The 19,105-nt window shown below is 41.0% G+C and overlaps 1 protein-coding gene across 5 annotated transcripts in view; it reads left to right on the top strand.

Annotated features, from left to right (window-relative positions):
• Nucleotides 1–19,105, top strand: part of MICAL3 (microtubule associated monooxygenase, calponin and LIM domain containing 3) — a 271,709-nt gene that overhangs the window by 152,189 nt on the left and 100,415 nt on the right. For all 5 annotated transcript variants that reach the window (XM_039249998.1, XM_039249995.1, XM_039249994.1 and 2 more), the window contains 12 exons: nt 1,897–2,013; nt 2,410–2,511; nt 3,104–3,259; nt 4,577–4,677; nt 7,610–7,867; nt 8,231–8,346; nt 9,562–9,688; nt 11,107–11,203; nt 14,343–14,490; nt 16,560–16,756; nt 18,542–18,654; nt 18,744–18,806. In XM_039249998.1, coding sequence (XP_039105929.1) covers nt 1,897–2,013; nt 2,410–2,511; nt 3,104–3,259; nt 4,577–4,677; nt 7,610–7,867; nt 8,231–8,346; nt 9,562–9,688; nt 11,107–11,203; nt 14,343–14,490; nt 16,560–16,756; nt 18,542–18,654; nt 18,744–18,806 — 1,595 coding nt within the window. The remainder of the gene's footprint in view (nt 1–1,896; nt 2,014–2,409; nt 2,512–3,103; nt 3,260–4,576; nt 4,678–7,609; nt 7,868–8,230; nt 8,347–9,561; nt 9,689–11,106; nt 11,204–14,342; nt 14,491–16,559; nt 16,757–18,541; nt 18,655–18,743; nt 18,807–19,105) is intronic.

Here is a 19,105-nt window from a genome sequence, read left to right as displayed (position 1 = left end):
CTATGAAATGAGGTTAGCTTAAGGATTTCTAAAGTTAGGTCTTGAACTCTTACTGAGCACTTGCACTGGATGGGATCAGCATCAGGGCCAGGCTAGGAAATACTACCAATTTGAGCCTTGACCCTTCAGTGATTCTTAGTCCAGTGGAAGAAGCACAAAGCATGAGGCTCTGTCTAATGTGATATGATAGATACTCTACTATTGTAAGAGCAAAATCCTATGGGGGTGCATTCCTGGAAAAACCACCGTTATAGAAGCAGCCTCCTAGTTTTGTCATGAATGGCAAGTCAGTAATGAAATTCATTTGGTTAGGTGATTCTTATAAGGTCTACAGCCAGGATAGCTCCTGCTGTATTTTTGTCATGTCCAAGCTCAGCTTGGGCCCATGCTTTTCCCTATAGAGAAAATACAAGTTAATGCAGACATTGATTTGATTATATTGTCATGACTGTTAAGCAGCCTATCTGAAAAGTGATTCAAAATAGATGACGTCTACATTATGAAGTTCAGGTCTTATTTATTGATCACCGTTAATGATTCCAGGAAAGCCTTATCAAGGAAGTTTTGTTCTGAGCTCCTCCAGATGTGTCCTGCAAAAAACATCAAACTGCTTAACTTTTGCTGTTTGAAGCAGTTGTGCCAACTTTTCAAACATTGGCCAACAGCTGACACATTCCACTGGCAGAGGAAGTGCTCTGCCCATCTGTTGGCTATAATATGTAAAGCATCTTGGAATCCGGTTGTCTGCAAATATTAAATATGTGCTAGAATGGGATTTAATGAGCCTTTAGGAGTGTGACTCAGAAGGGTGGTGGTGGTAGTAAGCAGGGGAAAATAACCAAGATGGCTTAGATGAGGATTTGCATGTACCAGCTTAGTCAGACGCTGCAGGTGAGTTTGGTCTTAAGAGAGGACCAAGGGTCATTTGATTCAGTGGATTTGTCTGCCTTATGTAGGATTTGCCTTGGAGCTGAGAGAGTTCTACATTATGGATAGATTTTTATCTTACCACTTGGTAGTCATGTATTGGTCATGGAATAAATAAATAAATCTCATTGTGGTAAGAGCAAGATTTCCAATTATTTTGAGCCTTAGTTTCTGTACTTGCAGACCAGAGGTGGGAGGGGGAATGAATGGTAAGAGATTAAGGTTTCCCCTTCTTACTTTATAAGAGTAAGCGAAGATCAGTGAGGTAATAGGATGAAAGGGAGATGCTGTGGAAATCTCAAAAAGTAGTGCAGCCCCTTTTTATTAGACTGGAGAGCCCACCTGTGATAAGTACTATGTCCTGTTGGGATTATAGATTCTGTTAGATGACTATAGCTCTGACTGAATTAGGGAAAGATGGAAAAGAGGACTCTATTGTCCACAATCTCTGTTGTCTCAGGGCTTTTGGTGGTTTTGATACAACTTTTTTTTTTTTTTAATGTTTTTTATTTATTTCTAGGAGACAGAGAGAGAGAGACAGCATGAGCAGGGGAGGGTCAGAGAGAGAGGGAGTCACAGACTGAAACAAGCTCCAGGTTCTGAGCTGGCAGTCAGCACAGAGCCTGATGCGGGGCTTGAACCCACGAACAGCGAGATCATGACCTAAGCGAAAGTCGGTCGCTTAACCGACTAAGCCACCCAGGCGCCCCTGGTGGTTTTGAACACCTAACCCAAGAGGTGGGAATGACCTTGCATGTCTTTCTAGAACATCTCTTGCACAGAATTATATTTGCCCTTAAAAAAGAAAGAAAGATGCTGTAAAGCATGGCTTGGAAAATACTTCCAGCTACAGAGGCTTTGAGAATCTGAGTAAACTGTGTAGGTGGGCAGATGAGTGCCTGAGCAGTAATCGCTGACTAGTGCTCTTTTCAGTGTGGCCTCACTAGTATGATCTTTTTGTTCCCCCAGGTATCCGTCAGCTTCAGCTAATACTTTTGAAAGTAGCCTTGATCCTAGGCATTGAGATCCATGTCAATGTGGAATTCCAAGGTCTTGTACAGCCTCCTGAGGACCAAGAAAATGAACGTGAGTTAGATTGGACCATAAAGAAGGGATAAAAGGGTATTGAGTGGGTGAGAAAAGATGAAATCAAGCGAGAAAACTACAAGAATCTCTGGGTTGTATTCAGAATTAGTTAAAGAGGCTTCTCCAGGTGTACAGACTTATCTTTTGAGGAACTTTTGGCTTAATGAGGAGGCCTTTGTTGCAAACACTTGTATTCGTTATTACAAATCATATGATGGGGAACATTCCTTTGTGAGCCTTCTTCAAGGCTTCTTTTTTTTCTGTGGTTTGTACCCATGCTTTCACTCCTAGTGTTTTCAGTTTGGGGTTTTGTGCAGTCTGCCTTTGGTACCTAAAGGTTTCTTATGTGTATGAATATGGTGTGGTGATGACTTTCATTTTGACTTTGGTCCACAGGGATAGGTTGGCGGGCACTGGTCCACCCCAAAACCCATCCTGTATCAGAATATGAATTTGAAGTGATCATTGGAGGGGACGGCCGTAGGAACACCTTGGAAGGTATTGGTCAATGCCCCTTTGCCTGGTTCATAACAGAGGGAAGGTTGACCCTCTCCCAACCCTGGGGTGTGAGTTTGTGTCATCAGAAACCACACTCCTAAGAATCATCATATGTGTGCTGATAATACTAACTGAATGGCCCAGGCTTCCACTAGCCAACTGGTACTTGGTTATTTCTTACAGGACATTCTGGTTAGGGCACTAGGAGACCAGCTGTACTTTAAATGGTTGACACTACAGGATTAAATATAAGTTTAGTAAGCTGGTGGCTTTGTGTTTCTCCATTCCCCTCCTCTCCCCTCCCCTCCCCTTTCCTTCCCTTTGGAATTCTTTGCACTAAGTAGTATTCTGGTCATTTAGATTTCAAATTGCTTGTTAGTATGGGGGAGACTTTGACTTCTTTCCTGAATTCTTATTTTTTGTCAGGTAAACACCTTATTTTCAGATAGAGAAGAATTGCCCTAAAATTTTTCCATGGATTCCCGTTCCTCATGTTCCTTAATGTCTTCATAAGCATCCCTTTCTGTTTGAAGTGATCTTCCTTCTTCCCTAGCTAGCTGTGGCCACCTCTGAAAAATGTCTTTCCTTCTAGGATTTCGCCGAAAAGAATTTCGTGGCAAACTGGCAATTGCTATTACAGCAAATTTTATTAACCGAAATACAACAGCAGAAGCCAAAGTGGAAGAGATCAGTGGTGTGGCTTTTATATTCAACCAGAAATTTTTCCAGGAACTGAGGGAAGCCACAGGTTGGTATAGAAACCTCCAAAGCAGTAAAGATAGAAATTTAAATAACTGCTTATGATTCTTCTCTTGGAGGGTTTGGTAGAGTGGTGGGTGGTCGTTGCTGTTGTTGCTCGTTTGCCCCTCTGCTATTTCTTCACATCTATACTAAGAACATGACTTAGTATAATGCTTTCCTTATCACTGTCTCCTACTCTAGAGTTTTTTATCTCCCTTACAGTGACAGGGCTGCTCTGGGTTTAGTTTTTATTTATTTATTTATTTATTTATTTATTTATTTATTTTTTAAGGGTTCATTCTGGGGCGCCTGGGTGGCTTAGTCGGTTAAGCGTCCGACTTTCGCTTAGGTCATGATCTCACGGTTCGTGGGTTCGAGCCCTGCATCGGGCTCTGTGCTGACTGCGAGCTCAGAGTCTGGAGCCTGTTTCAGTCTGTGACTCCCTCTCTCTCTGNGCTCAGAGCCTGGAGCCTATTTCAGTCTGTGACTCCCTCTCTCTCTGGCCCTCCCCTGCTTACACTGTCTCTCTCTCTCTCTCTTTCTCTCTCTCCTAGAAATAAATAAAACATTAAAAAAAAAAAAGAGTTCATTCTGCCTGCTATCAACTCTTCTCCAAGCCTTTCCCCTATGTTATGGCTCTAAGTGATGGTGCTCAATGCAGTAAACTATTGGTTGATAGTTCTCTGGTTCATTGAGAACCTGACTTTAGACACTAAGTATAGAGTCTTGTGTTCCAGTTTGGGCATGAAGTAAAACATGTGCTAGATAGGAATGAGGTTGTTGTGTGATAACTTTTGAATACATTAACCTAGATATTATATTTTTGCTGCAACAAAAACGTGCAGCAAATTCCAATTCCATTTTCTAGAACATGATTTCTTTCCATTAATTACATCTACATTTTAGATTAATTAAATTAAAAAGTCAGTAGTTCACACTCTGCTTCTAGGCATCTAGTTGTCCTATTAATGGCCAAAGAGATTGTCCTACTTGCCTGGGAACCAACCCAGACCCTCTTACTAGAAGTTAGCCTTTCTTTTTCTTCAATTCCTTATATTTCTGCTTACTATTCATGGTTTTAGGATACCTTAGGGTATCAAGTGAATTATAGAGTAGTGTAGGTATAAAACAAAGCTCCCCTTCTTCTCATGAACTGAACATTCAGGAAGTGAGAATCTGGGCTCAGACATCTCTTTATTTTCATGTTCTCTGACTGGAGTTTTACAGCCCTTTTTTCTGTGGACCCGTGTATAACTTTCTGGCTGCCCTCATGTACCTTCATTTCAGCAAGCCCTCATGTAACACATTTGTTTTCTGGTTGCAGGTATCGACTTGGAGAATATTGTCTACTACAAAGATGATACACACTATTTTGTTATGACAGCTAAAAAGCAGAGTTTGCTAGACAAAGGGGTGATATTGCATGTGAGTAACGTATTCTTTCAAACCTCTTTTTATTTCATACTAGTTAATGTGACCACTAAGGGAAAGAATTTTATTGTCTGATGAGTTTTTCCTTCAGGGGCATGAAGATGAGCATCCACTTCATCTCCTGGGAACATGAATTCCTCTAATGTTTTTTAGTTTAACTTAAAAAAAGAACCTCTCGTCATGGAAATTTTCAAATGTAAATAAAAGTAGAGAGAATCATATAATGATCCCCCATGTGCCCATTTTCTAGCTCTAACAATTATGTGGCCAATATTATTTCAGTAGTACCCCAGCCCACTGCCCACTCCTGCCATTGGATTGTTCTAAAGCAAATCTCAGATATCAGTTATCTCTGATACTAAGTTTAATTTTAGGTGATTTGGTTTGTGGTTAGAGTTAATTCTATGTATGACTGATTATTGGTTGGTTAATAGGTTGTCTTTTTGGGAGAGGGTGGCAGGCGGAAGGGAGTTTGACCTGGAAGCCGGAGAATGGTTCTGTTTTCCTGCAGATACAGGTAGAAGTCTAGGGAACACTGACTAGATCAGGGTATATTTTGACCTCTTCATGACCTAACAATGATGAGAGGTCTGGCTCAGCCTTTTTTCCAGGTGGATAATTGTAGGACGTTCCCTGAAATGATGAGCAGAACATGAAATCAGAGAACCACAGAGTAGTGGCTCTTTAAGGAGAGTTTCTTAAGTCTTATTTGCTCTTCAGTCTGAATCAGAATTACTATCCCCATGTGATGAAATGGATAGAAGAGGCACCAGATGTGCTGATTCAGGCCTGTACAGTTCTTACCACAGACTCATGGCTGAATTTCAGGGTGCCTTTTGTCTTTTCAGGATGATAATGAATCAAGTCACTGAATTACACTGTTGCCTTATCTGAGAACAGTGTTGGGGATTTGCCAGTAAGCATGTGCCTACAGCACAGTCTCTTTTCCATTCATGGACCTTATATCTGTTTCTCTGCCTTGTGTTCCTTTAGGTATATAAGCAGAAATAGGGCAAAGCAGTTTGTACAGCCCATTCTGCCAAAAAACATAAGCTAGATAAACTTGGTTGGATGCTTTATCAGGAAGAAATAGCCAATGAACCTGGCGGTATGCCTTGGGACTAAGTTAAGATAAATCTACGATCTTAGGCAAAACTAAGTTGAAATTACAGGCATACTTTGTTTTGTTGTGCCTCACAGTTACTGCTTTTTTTTTTTTTTTTTTTTTTTTTTTTTACAAACTTGTGGCAACCCTGCACTGAGCAGGTCTATCGGTGCCATTTTTCCAACAGCATTTTCTCATTTCATGTCTCTGTGTCATATTTTGGCAATTCTCACAATATTTCAAACATGTTCATTATATTTGTTATGATGATCTGTGATCAGTGATTACAACTTGCTAAAACCTCTAATAATGGTTGCCATTTTTTAGTTAAGGTAGGCTGGTTTTTTTTAGACAAATGTTATTCTACACTTAATGGACTACAGCATAGTGTAAACATAACTTCTATGTACGGGGAAGCCAAAAAAATTCATTTGACTCGCTATATTGCAATATTCACTTTATTGCAGTGGTCTGGAACGGAACCTGCAGATTCTCCAAGGTATGGCTATATGTAGGAATAATCTTGCTTGTCATTTATTTTTTTAGAGGGCAGGGGCCATGTTTCTATGTGTGCTGCTAAGTACTAAGTATGGTCATTTACTTAATGTTGAGCAAACACTGTTTCAAGGACCAACTTGAGTATTTGTGTTTTGACTTTTAACATCCTGTAGTGCTAGCTAAAAACACCATCAGGGACATTGGGAAACAAACCTTGGGCCCCACGTTAGAAGAGTAAAGATTTGGCTGAGCCAGGAATCCCCAGAACAGAAGAAGAGTTTTTCAATTCTTTATGTGGAAAGCCTTTTTCCTCCCCTCATTGTTTTTCTTTGTCGGTGGGTTTCTCTGAAGCCTTTTGGAATCTTATCTATTATTTTGAAAACCTCTGTTCCATTTTCAACTTCTTTCTTCCCAGCCCCCTGGAGTGCTGTTGCTCCCACATTATATTTTTGGCACTAGAGCTTTTGGGTGCTCCCTTTGCATTTGATAAATTATGCAATGCTGAATATTGCATATGGTCCCAGTTGCCAGAAGCTATTTGCTACCCAGAAGATAATGATTGCCAATAATAACATAAATTATAAAATATCTTTTCAGTTTAGAAAGTACCATCACATAAATTATTTTATTTGGTATTCAAAACAACTCCAGGAAATGGATTGGGCAAAATCAAAGAACTATGACTTGCTCCAAGTAAATGGAAACAGTAGGACTGTTTTTAGGTGCCAGAGCCTGTGCTCTTTTATTTAATTTAAAAATTTTTTATGAGAGAGAGAGAGAGAGAGAGAGAGAGAGAGAGAGAGAGAATACGAGCAGGGGAGGGGCACAAAGAGAAAGGGAGACACGGAATTTGAAGCAGGCTCCAGGCTCTGAGCTGTCAGCACAGAGCCTGATGCAGGGCTCAAATTCATGAACTATGAACTATGTAATCATGACCTAAGTCGAAGTCAGACGCTTAGCCGACTGAGCCACCCAGGTGCCTCAAGCCTGCGCTCTTTTAGAAACAGCCTCCCCACCCTGAGGTGCCTGGATGGCTCAGTCAGTTAAAGTCCAATTCTTGATCTGAGCTCAGGTGTTGATCTCAGGGTCATGAGTTCAAGCCCCATGTTGGGCCCTGTACTGGGCATGAAGCCTCCTTAAAGAAAAAAAAGAAAGAAAGAAACAGCCTCCCATTTTTCCCTTTAAGTTGTGTAGAAGACTTATTTGGGGATATGAAGTCACTTTAAGAAGAAAGGAAAGGCTGTGAAACTAGCTTATGTCTGACATGTTTAGTGTAGCTCTTGCTGGGCTTTTCTTTCAAGCCTTTTCTTTCTCTGGAGACAGGACTATGCCGACACAGAGCTCTTGCTTTCCCGGGAGAATGTGGACCAAGAGGCTCTACTGAACTATGCCAGGGAGGCGGCGGACTTCTCCACTCAGCAGCAGCTGCCATCTCTGGATTTTGCCATCAATCACTATGGGCAGCCTGATGTGGCCATGTTTGATTTCACTTGTATGTACGCCTCTGAGAATGCTGCCTTGGTGCGGGAACAGAATGGACACCAGTTATTAGTGGCTCTGGTTGGAGACAGCCTCCTAGAGGTGAGTAGTAAGGATGGCAGCACTTTATAATAGAGACAGTAGTAAGGAAGCAATAATAATCAGGAGCAAATGTGAGTATCCCAGGTTGTAGAGTGAGGGTCTACAACGTGGTACAGCATAGGTCAACACCAGGAAGGAGGGAAGGATTATAGGCTGCAGAGAATCCAGACTTGCTAAGTATGGATGGAAATTCTGCCGCTGTTGTGATTTGCCCCTCTACCAGTTTATGAAGTGGGAAAGCCCAATATCCTAGCAGTTGCCCAAAAGTACTATCAAAGGCATACTTTTTCTTTGTTTCTCAGTTTAGTTTCCCTCTTTTAAAATATAATTTATTTAATCCTTCATTTTCTATCTCCTTCATAGCCTTTTTGGCCAATGGGAACAGGAATAGCCCGGGGCTTTCTAGCTGCTATGGACTCTGCCTGGATGGTACGAAGTTGGTCTCTAGGAACAAGCCCCTTGGAAGTCCTGGCCGAGAGGTAATGGAGAGCAGCTAGGGTCTCCTCCGCGAGAAAACTGGGAGTGGCGCATGGTTTGCCCCTCAGGCAGGCTACAGGTTTTCTTGCTTCTCTCTCTCTTCCTGTCTTAATTGAAGATGCTTTCATACTAAAGAAAGGAAAGGCAAGATATTTATTTATAAAATCATAGGTATGTAAAGATTTTTTAATCTAAGTGCTCTTCTTTTATTCCTTTTCAGATTAAATTTGTTAACTGACAAATGGTATCTGCATCTTTGAATTCCATTAAAGGACAGTATCTGATTCCTTTGTGACAGTCACATGAACAAATACATAAAAATAGTACTTATAGTAATTAAATCTCTGTCAAAGTAGAAAGACTTAAACTAATGAAATCAGTGCAGTAGCAGGGGACATACTAACATAAGAAAAGAAATAAAAAGTGACTCCAAAATCAAAAGAAAACCCCAAACCACTTGTAAACATTTCTCAAACTCCCAAATGTCAGATATTACAAAAGAGGTAAGAATCCTAGGATTTATTTGCTAATAAAGAACAAATGCCTTGACCAGAAGAACTAGAGAAATAAGATTTCCTGGGTACAGTTGGTGGTTGATAGCATTTTAAGTCTGTTACTTTAAAAAAAAAATTTTTTTTTTACATTTATTTATTATTGAGAAAGAGACAGAGCATGAGCAGGGAAGGGGCAGAGAGAAAGGGAGACACAGAATTGGAAGCAGGCTCCAGGCTCTGAGCTGCCAGCACAGAGCCCAGTGCAGGGCTTGAACCCACAAACTCAGATCATGACCTGAGTTGAAGTCAAACGCTTAACTGACTGAACCAGCCAGGTGCCCCTAAGTCTGTTACTTAAGGTACTTTGGGCAAGTTTGGGAGTAAGTTCTTAAAAATTAAATATTGGCCTACTTGAAAAAACAAAACTAAACAATAAATTAGTTGCCTTTTAAATTAGGATCAGGGTTTGTATCCCAGCCTCCCACAGTGTATTTGTTCTTGCTCCCAGCCCTTAACCAGTCCAGTGCAATGTGGAATCACTGACGTGGTGGGAATGGGAGTAGGGGCTGATGTAGATTTGGAGAAAAAATGGCTAAGGATGAGGATTTGTCCTATCCTTCAGATTATTCAGGGCACTGTAAAAAAAACAGGAATGTTATCAAAGGAGAGGGAGGGCTATATGGTGCTGTCACTGCTCTAAGTAAATACTGTATGTTATTGCAGGGAAAGTATTTATAGGTTGCTGCCTCAGACCACCCCTGAGAATGTGAGTAAGAACTTCAGCCAATACAGCATAGACCCTGTCACCAGATATCCCAATATTAACGTCAACTTCCTCCGCCCAAGCCAGGTAAGCTCCTAGTCAGTTATCTATGTCTGGGTCCATTTCAGGACTGATCAGACCTCTGAAACACTGCAGTGTGTCTCATAGTACCATATACACACCCTTCTTTCATAATGCACGTGGATGTCTCTCTGGAATGACTGAAGGTAGGTATCCCTTTCCATCAACAGATTGAGCAGCAAAGGGAGAGAGTTGTTGATGACTTGCTGGAACGTCACATGTGACAAAAATAATGAACCCAGGACTTTATCCCGTGCCTCCTAGTTCAAATTGCATGTTGTAGGGGTAGAGCGTGTGTTCACTGCTCAGGAAATGTGACTTCCACTTGTATTATTGGCACCAATCACTTGTGACTTGGATATGTCATGTCATTCTCTCTGTAAAATGGAGATAAAACCCCCTGCTATTCACAGGATCATTGTGAGGGCAAATGAGATTATTCACTTGAAAGAACTTTAAAAGTTAGGACATTGTCTGCAAGTAAAAGATACTGTTGGTCAATTTTTTTGTGCTACGGAGTTATTTCTCAGAATATCTACAGCCTTATAATCACATTGAGAATGACATTTTACAAAGCACAGTAGTCCCAAAGAGCCCAGCAATTTTTAGAAAGCAGTCCATTCAACATATTTGCCTATGTACTTGTATAATTTTTTATTCACTTTCTACCTGAAGTTTATAGCTTCAAGCCTTCTATATACTTCTGTAGAAGAGGACCATGAGACCTGTTGTCAATGGACAGCATCAGTGCCCTCTGATAGTGACTGTCAGAGGGCCCTCCATGGCTGGAGAGCTAATTTTTAGCACTTTTTTTTTTTTTTTTTTTTTTGAGAGAGAGAGAGACCATGATCGAGGAAGGGACAGAGAGAGAGAATCTCAAGTAGGCTCCACACTGTTAGCACAGAGCCCGATGCGGGGCTCAAATTCACAAACCTGAGATCATGACTTGAGCTAAAACCAAGAGTCTGACACTTAACCAACCAGCCTGACACTTAAGCCCCCCAGGTACCCTAACTTTTTTTTAATGTTTATTTGTTCATTTTGAGAGAGAGAGCAAGAGCAAGCATAAGAGGGAAACGGACAGAGAGAAAGAATCCCGAGCAGGCTCCTCACTGTCAGCATAGAATCAGATGTCGGGCTCGAACCCATGAACCTTGAGATCATGACCTGAGCTGAAATAGTCAAATGCTTAAACTTTAACCAACTGAGCCACTCAAACACCCCAGAGCACAACTTTTTACAACTAATATGTATTTGTTTATATGTAAATCCCACCACATTCCAGAAAGGATTTAAAGGTCATTTTCGTAACTTTTATCTGAACTTTGCCCAACCTGCTATCTGTCTTTCATTTTGCTCTCTGGTGGGAACTTGTTACTTGGTGTTTGATTTTTCCTCTTTACAACTTTTTAACTTTCTGCCAGGTGCGCCATTTATATGATACTGGAGAAACAAAAGATATTCATCTGGAAATGGAGAACCTAGTGAATTCCCGAACTACCCCAAAGTTAACTCGTAATGGTGAGTTCTGGTGATGCCCTTTTAAAAATACTGTTTTTAATGTTTATCTATTTTTTAGAGAGAGAGAGAGACTGAGCGTTAGTGGGGGAGGGGCAGAGAGAGAGAGGGAGACACAGAATCCGAAGCAGGCTCTAGACTCTGAGCTGTCAGCACAAAGCCCAATGCAAGGCTCAAACTCACAGACTGGACCTCAAGACCATGACCTAAGCCAGAGTCAGACTCTTAAATGACTGACTCACCCAGATGTCCCAAGGTAATGATCTTTGAAATGTAAGTAACCTATTCAGAGAAGTCATTACTGAGCTGTTGGTGTGTACAGTACTGTATAAGGCAGTAGTTCTCAACCAGAGGTGATTTTGCCCCTCAAGGGGCATTTGGTAGCGTTTGAAGACATTTTTGATTGTCATGACTAGGGGAGGGTGCTGTTGTCATTCAAGGATGCTGCCCAACCTCCTGTAGGGCACAAGGAGTCAGCTCACCACAATAAAGAATTATCCAGCCAAAAATGTCAGTAATGTCAAGGCCGAGAGCCCTCAGTCTAAGGTTTTAGGGGGATATAAAGAGAAACCAGATACAAATGCTGTTGAGAGAGAGAGGAGTGAATGTGCACACACACCAACTAAGGTTTCTGGGGAAGGCTTTATGAAGAAGCAGTGCCATTTAGCTGAGTACTATGACATTGCCAGGATACAGTTGTCAAGATAAAGACCATGTATTTTCTGTGTCGTGAAGAGCCCCTGGATTTTTTTTAAAAGAAGAGCAACATGAATATGCCTGGTCAGCTGCATGTAAGATGGGATGGAGAAGGGAAATGCCAGAGGCAGGGGAACTAGTTAGAAGTACATTGCAGTGGTGACTGCGTGCTCAGTCTGTTGAGTGTCTGACTCTTGGTTTCAGCTCAGGTCATGATCTTACACACAGTTCATGGATTTGGACCTCATGTTGGGCTCTGCACTGATACTGCAGAGCCTGCTTGGGATTCTCTCTCTCTCCCTCTCTCTCTGCCCCTCCTTCGCTCATACACATGCATTTTCTCTCTCTCTCTCTCAAAAATAAAAATAAACTTTAAAAAAAGAAATACAGGGGGCTGCCTGGGTGGCTCAGTTGGTTAAGAGCCCAACTTTGGCTCAGGTCATGATCTCACTGTCCGTGAGTTCAAGCACCGCATTGGGCTCTGTGCCGACAGCTCAGAACCTAGAGCCTGCTTCAGATTCTGTGTCTCCCTCTCTCTCTGCCTTTCCGCCTCTCATGCAGAAAGAAAGAAAGAAAGAAAGAAAGAAAGAAAGAAAGAAAGAAAGAAAGAAATACATTTTAGTAGTCAAGCTAATGGTGGTGAAGGCCTAAATCTGATAATTGATGTTGAAGACGGACAAGTCCATGGAACATGGTTAGAAGAACTCTGACTTTGGGGCCAGGTGCAATGGAGTCCCAGTCCGAGCTCTGCCATTTATTTGTAAAGTGTGTGTGCAAGAATGGGTTGTTTTGCATCTGTGAACTTTGGTTTCCTTGTCTGTGAAATGGGCGTAACAAATACTCCACACCGTAGTCATGAGGATTCTATGGCATGTATACAATATTTATTACAATGTCTGGCATATACCAGGTGGTCATAAATGGCAGCCATTTTGTCATTGTCATTATTAATTACGTTAGAGAGCATGAATCAATAGGCATTGGCAGTTTGGTTGCATTATGGGTCAAGAGATCATTGTAGATGGTGCTGCCATCAGTTTGGAGAGGGAAGTGGGAGGATGAGAAAAGTTTGACATGGTATTGGGATATCAAAGTGGACATCACAACCAGCAGGCAGTTGGAAACATTTTCATCTAAGCATACAATACACCTATGTCATTGTCATTTTAGGGCCTAGAATATTGAAGTTGACTAATACATGTTGGATTGATGGATATACAGACTTGGGAGACATCAGAATAAAATTAATTTATGAGGGGCACCTGGGTGGCTCAATCGGTTAAGCGTCCGACTTTGGCTCAGGTCATGATATCACAGTTTGTGGGTTCAAGCCTTGCATCGGGCTCTGTGCTGACAGCTCAGAGCCTGGAACCTGCTTGGGATTCTGTGTCTCCCTCTCTCTCTGCCCCTCCCTTATTCATGCTCTGTCTCTGTCTCTCTCTCTCTCTCTCTCTCTCTCTCTTTCAAAAATAAACATTAAAAATTTTTTAAAAATTTATGAAATAAATTTCTGATTTACAATAATAACACTAGGAGTGGTTCTCTGTGTAGTTTTCGGATACATTTTCACTGAAAGACTTAAATAGGATTTTTATGATACCGCAGTTTTTACCTTAAGTTCCCAAATCACTAAAGGACTTTGTAGAAGGTTAGGTATTTCCAGTTGGTAAAAGTAAGAGAGCAGATGTTCTTGGATACAAATAGAAGTTCACAGCTTCTTCTAAGTGCTTCATATCAGAGCTTCTCAGATGCAGTTTACAGATTTATATAAGGCACAGCAATGAGCTGGAAAACATCCAAGTATATGTGTTCTTGTATTCACCTTTTCAAGATGTGCTCATTTATGATAGAGTGCCGAGCCTGACCTGAGGGATTGTTCTGGTCTGGGGTCCTTGGCCTTGCCAATATAATCCTACAGAACTTCTTCACTTGGCAAATTGCTCTGTACTCTGGAAGTTGTAAGAGTGGGCTCTGTTTGCCTTCATTTAATGTGTTGCTAGAGCAAATGGAATCTTTTCTGCTTTACTCTCTGTCAGTATTACTTTGAAGGGAAGGAGCTTCTTCCGCTAGCCGCCAAGCAACTCTCCAGGGAAATCTTAGAACTTCTTCTGCAAGTGAGGGTTACAGCTCAGTAGATGGCGCTGTTCCATCTAAGTCCGTATCAAAGAATGCGACAATGACACTGGGCTTTCCATGAGCAGGGCCAGAGAACCCCTGTTGTGACTGGCATTGACCTCAGAGTCTGGGTAAATTGGTAGTTTCTTATCTACCTAAAATTCCACTTTCATGATACCAGTTTCATAGCTTCTTACTATTGAAAGCCAGTAACAGCTGTTTTGTCCCTGCCTTTAGTAATTGTTCAAATTGGGCATGTGTATTGCACAGAGGATCCTGTATCAGTGCTACCAGGTGACCACACTTCTGATATATTTTTTTATTGTTTTAGAGTCTGTAGCTCGTTCAAGCAAACTACTGGGTTGGTGCCAAAGGCAGACAGATGGCTATGCAGGGGTAAATGTGACAGATCTCACTATGTCCTGGAAAAGTGGACTGGCTCTGTGTGCAATCATCCATAGATACCGCCCTGATCTGATGTAAGTTGTGACAAACTTTGTGTTTTATTTTGTATTTCCTAAGCATCTCAATTTTGCTATAAATAGCCAAATTGTTTACTTTTTCCTAGAATGAGTTACATAGCAAGATACTCTAGAAGACAGTGATTAATTTTGATTTTGTTATATTTAAAAACTGTTTGTCAAACATCATGTAGCTGAATCCAGGTGAGATTTTAAAATCACAGCACTCAGAAGGTCAAAAACTGGTTTTAACACCCACCTGGACCTATTTACATCACACAAAGGAAAACTCTGTTTATTGGCCCCCGGTTGAACTTTTCATTTCAGCCAGCTATCTCTCAAATGCTATTGGGCGTAAGGAGAACCTCACTAGAACATTTGGCTGGCTGGAGGCAAATATGTCACTACTAACAAAACAAAAAACAATGAGTATTTACCCAATTTATCATGGTTCATTGGTATTATCTCTTTGTTAAGAATTGCACCTTTTACAAACATACTCTGTCCAACCCACAAGTTTCAGGCCACCTTACCCACTTATAGCAGTAACATCTTCTCTTTTGGCCATCCTTTACTCACCTAAATGCAGAATCAGTACAGTAGGATGACCCTAAGTCAATTGCAGTGACCGGTGCACTGAGATTTCCCTCAAAGGCATTCGTTACCATGGAAGCCAAACAAGAAGATCCAAAAACAGAAGCAGAGAATGTTAAATTATTTTGGCTGCCTGTCCTTTTATCATTAGGGCCCAAATTTGTGCATTTGCTTTGTTTTAATGTTTGCTTAAGGAAACCCAAGAAACATAGTTTCTGTTTATAGTAGGTTATAAATTAATGAGGCCAGAGCTAGTAAAAACAGCCTTATGTAGCGTCGTTTAGGAATGGAGGTTTCTGATTTGCTTATATAAACTTAGGTGACCTCTAGTGTTCCTATCCCTTAGCTAATGCAGAGGTTGGTAAATGGTAAGTGAAAGTAGGGCTTTTTCATCCCCGCCAAAAAAGGGCGGGAGAGGAAGAAAGACTAGCTTGAGAAGGATTGTGATGAATGATACAGAAGGCTTTAGAAAGTCCAGGTGAATCAGTTCTCTTCCAAAGGAAAGGCACGGAAGGAAAGGAAATGGAGGCAAAAGTAACTGAAGGGAACCTAGCAGGTAAGGTGGAGGGGGATGGTAAAGGGAGGGCACACATTCCTGTTAGAACAAACCAGAGGCTGCCTCCAGAAGGTCTAGGGAATTTCCTTGTAACAGAACACAAAGCAGTGAGTAGGTAATTTGGCACTGTTTAGACTACAATGACTTCATTCAGGATGAGGCCTCAGTGGTTTAATAGGCTTAATCTATAGAGAGAAGGCATTTAGAAAAATGAAAAACTTGCTTTGGAAGTCAGTAGTAGGTTAACACAAAGTAAGGCCTGCCCAGTTGATATGAAATCACCTCTTAAAGAAGAATGCTATCAGTCTTTACTTAATTGAATGGCAAGAAGCTTGAAACCCAGTGGGAAGTGTTGGTTAATCTAAATACTTGGGGAAAACTCAGGAAATTCAGCAGTGGGAAAATCTTTTTTGAGGAAAGTTTTGGAATTTCCCTTCGAGAAGAAGACTGAGTAAGATTTACCAGAGCTGAGTTAGTACACCAACAGCTTGTCTGGTCCAAATGACACAGCAAGTGATAATCCTAGGCCTTTAGAAGCAGTCTGATCCAAGTAGGATTTTTATCATTATTGAGCATTAGTTTAATATATGTAGATGATATACAACATATAGGAAAATACATGGCAAAGATAGTTCCTATTCTTGAGCTTCCCTTTTAGTAAGAATTTATGTTGCTGGAAACATGAGAGTAGTTTGTCAACTTTTCTGCTGTTTTTTCCTTTCTTGGTAGATTTTTAATTATTTATTCTCCTTGAGGATGATTTGCATTTTCTTAGTAAAAAAGAGACTAAAAGGTGAGAAAAGCAGATTGGCTCTCAGATTGCACCCTGCATTTTAGCTAAAAGACTAAGAAATGGTGATGACTCCATTGATACTGTGTTTTCCAGTGTGAGGACAAGCAAGACTTCATGATATGTTTTTCTCATCTGGTTTCTTAGAGATTTTGACTCTTTGGATGAGCAAAATGTGGAGAAGAATAACCAGCTGGCTTTTGATATTGCTGAGAAGGAACTGGGCATTTCTCCCATCATGACAGGCAAAGAAATGGCCTTGGTGGGGGAGCCCGACAAGCTGTCTATGGTGATGTACCTGACTCAGTTCTACGAGATGTTCAAGGACTCACTCCCCTCCAGTGGTAAGGGCTGGCAGGCACTGGTATGGAGGTCTTCCATTTCTTCAATGCTCTTGCCTCACTTTTCTGTTTTTCCTTCTAACCATGTCCTTCATCAGTACCGCCAAAAGCAAACCTGCACTTACTCTGTGTTATTACTGGTTGACTTTCCTGATAAGTCTCTGGAACATTGTTCCATTATTTTTTCCTTCTCTGATAGAGTGTTCTCAACCTTTCTTCCTTTTCCTGTATCATTCTCACTAAGTCTGTAAATAAGCAAAAATCATTCTTATGCAAAATGCTTTCCCTGACTCTACTACTTTCTCTTTCAAAACCAGCCTGTTTGAAAAAGTGGTTTATAATTAAGGCCTCAACCTCCTAAGGCCTAAACTTTGTAACACTTTGCAACCTGGCTTTTGTTTTTGCTGCTCTGCCAAAACTATTCTCCACAATCACGAACAATCACCAAATCTGTATTCTTTTCTTATTTCACATCTCTCATGCACTTGGCTTTTCTGCATTATTCAGAACTATGGAATGATGTCCTTTTTCTTGAAGTTCTCTCTGCTTGTTGGCTTCTGTGGTCCCATACTTGTTTGCTTCATTCTCTTTCTTCTGTAACTGTTGATTCTCTGGCTTATTTCTTTTCTCCTACCTTTTAGTGTTTTTCAAAGTCTTTGTTTGGCCCTTAGCCTGCTGCCTCAGTCTACCAGAGTATTATACTACAAAAAAATGTCCCTGTTGTCATTTATTGTCCCTTGGAGTAAGGGTAGTGTGTGGTACCCGACCTGGGCTTATTTCCCAGTACTTCTACCTGTTTGACCTTGGGCAAGTTACTAAATTTCCCTGTGCCTCAGTTTTCCTATCCACAAACTGGATTTTATGTATGTATAACATAAAATTGTGATATGCTAAGAAGAGTGTTTGGCAGACAGAAAGATTTAACAAATATCTACAGTATGTCATTGGTTTCAATTATTTAAAAAATTATTAGTGTCAGGGTGCCTATGTGGCTCAGTTGGTTAAGCGTCCACCTTTGGCTCAGGTCATGAACTCACGGTTCATGGGTTCGAGCCCTGCATTGGACTCTGTGCTGACAGCTAGCTCAGAGCCTGGAGCCTGCTTCAGATTCTGTATCTCCCTCTCTCTCTGACCCTCCCTACTCACGCTGCCTCTCTCTCTCCCTCTCAGAAATAAATAAAACATTAAAAAAAAGTTTAAAAATTACTAGTGTTACTAATAAAATATCAGAATCCACAAATTTGGTGATTCTCCAGTGTCTTCTAGTCCACATACTCATAGAGATATCCATGTTTTTTTCTGATTCAATATGCAGTTCTTATAACAGAAATTCATATTCTAGTATCAGTGTATCTATTTAGAGAGAGCCTTGCCTTTATGTGTAGCTAAATGAATAATTAAAACCAATGACCCTGATCCACATACCCTTCCTATCTCCCTCCACCTTGAACTTTCTATCACCAGGGTGATGAGGCTTTAGCAGTCTGTTGTAACTAACACTCATAGGCAGAGTCCAACTTTTGAAGAGCAAACGGGGGATTTTGTGACTGAAGTGGATTGGAAGAGTCGGTTCCGTTTACATGGATGGAAAAGAGAAAGCTCAACATTCAGACCTAAATGTACATTTCCTTTGTGGAATTTCCTCTTGAGTTCTGCTTGCTTTTATCAGAGCAGATGAACCTTTAGAGTTGCCTGAGGTTCTGTGAGCCACCTGCAAGGTGGTAATCCTGGTCAGTATTTTTGAAGCCCCCTCCAGGGCTGTCCTCAAACATTGCTTCCTTTTCACAGATGCCTTGGACCTGAATGCTGAGGAGAAAGCAGTCCTTATCGCTAGCACCAAATCTCCCATCTCCTTCCTAAGCAAACTTGGGCAGACCATCTCTCGGAAGCGTTCTCCCAAGGTAAATGGAAGAGGTTTTTGACTTGCTGCAAACCTAAAGGCAAGGTATAGTGCCTAGGATAACATAGTATCCCTCCTCTCTTGGTATAGGATAAAAAGGAAAAGGACTTGGATGGTGCTGGAAAGAGGAGAAAGACCAGTCAATCGGAAGAGGTAAGAATTATCTGGGATTTGTTAGAATGATCATACTGAATTGCCCTTTTTGTCCTAAATCCTTAATTTCCAATTTAGTATTATTAGATCCTTTCATATTCATTTTTTATGAGAATTTTTGTGGGCAGATGCCTTTTCAGTGGGCTTCTGCCTTTGTTTAATGTTTTGGAGAGCGTCCAAAGGAACAGACACACATGTGCCCCGGTGCTTTCCTATCCCTTTAGAATTAGACATTTGGCAGAGGGCAGTGACTTTTATGAGATACAGCAATACCAGCAAAAGTCTGAGTACCTGTTTCT

The sequence above is a fragment of the Hyaena hyaena genome, unplaced genomic scaffold, assembly GCF_003009895.1.
Source record: "Hyaena hyaena isolate Hyena2069 unplaced genomic scaffold, ASM300989v1 scaffold_368, whole genome shotgun sequence".
In the NCBI taxonomy this organism is placed as follows: domain Eukaryota; kingdom Metazoa; phylum Chordata; class Mammalia; order Carnivora; family Hyaenidae; genus Hyaena; species Hyaena hyaena.
This window is presented reverse-complemented; position numbering and strand designations above follow the sequence as displayed.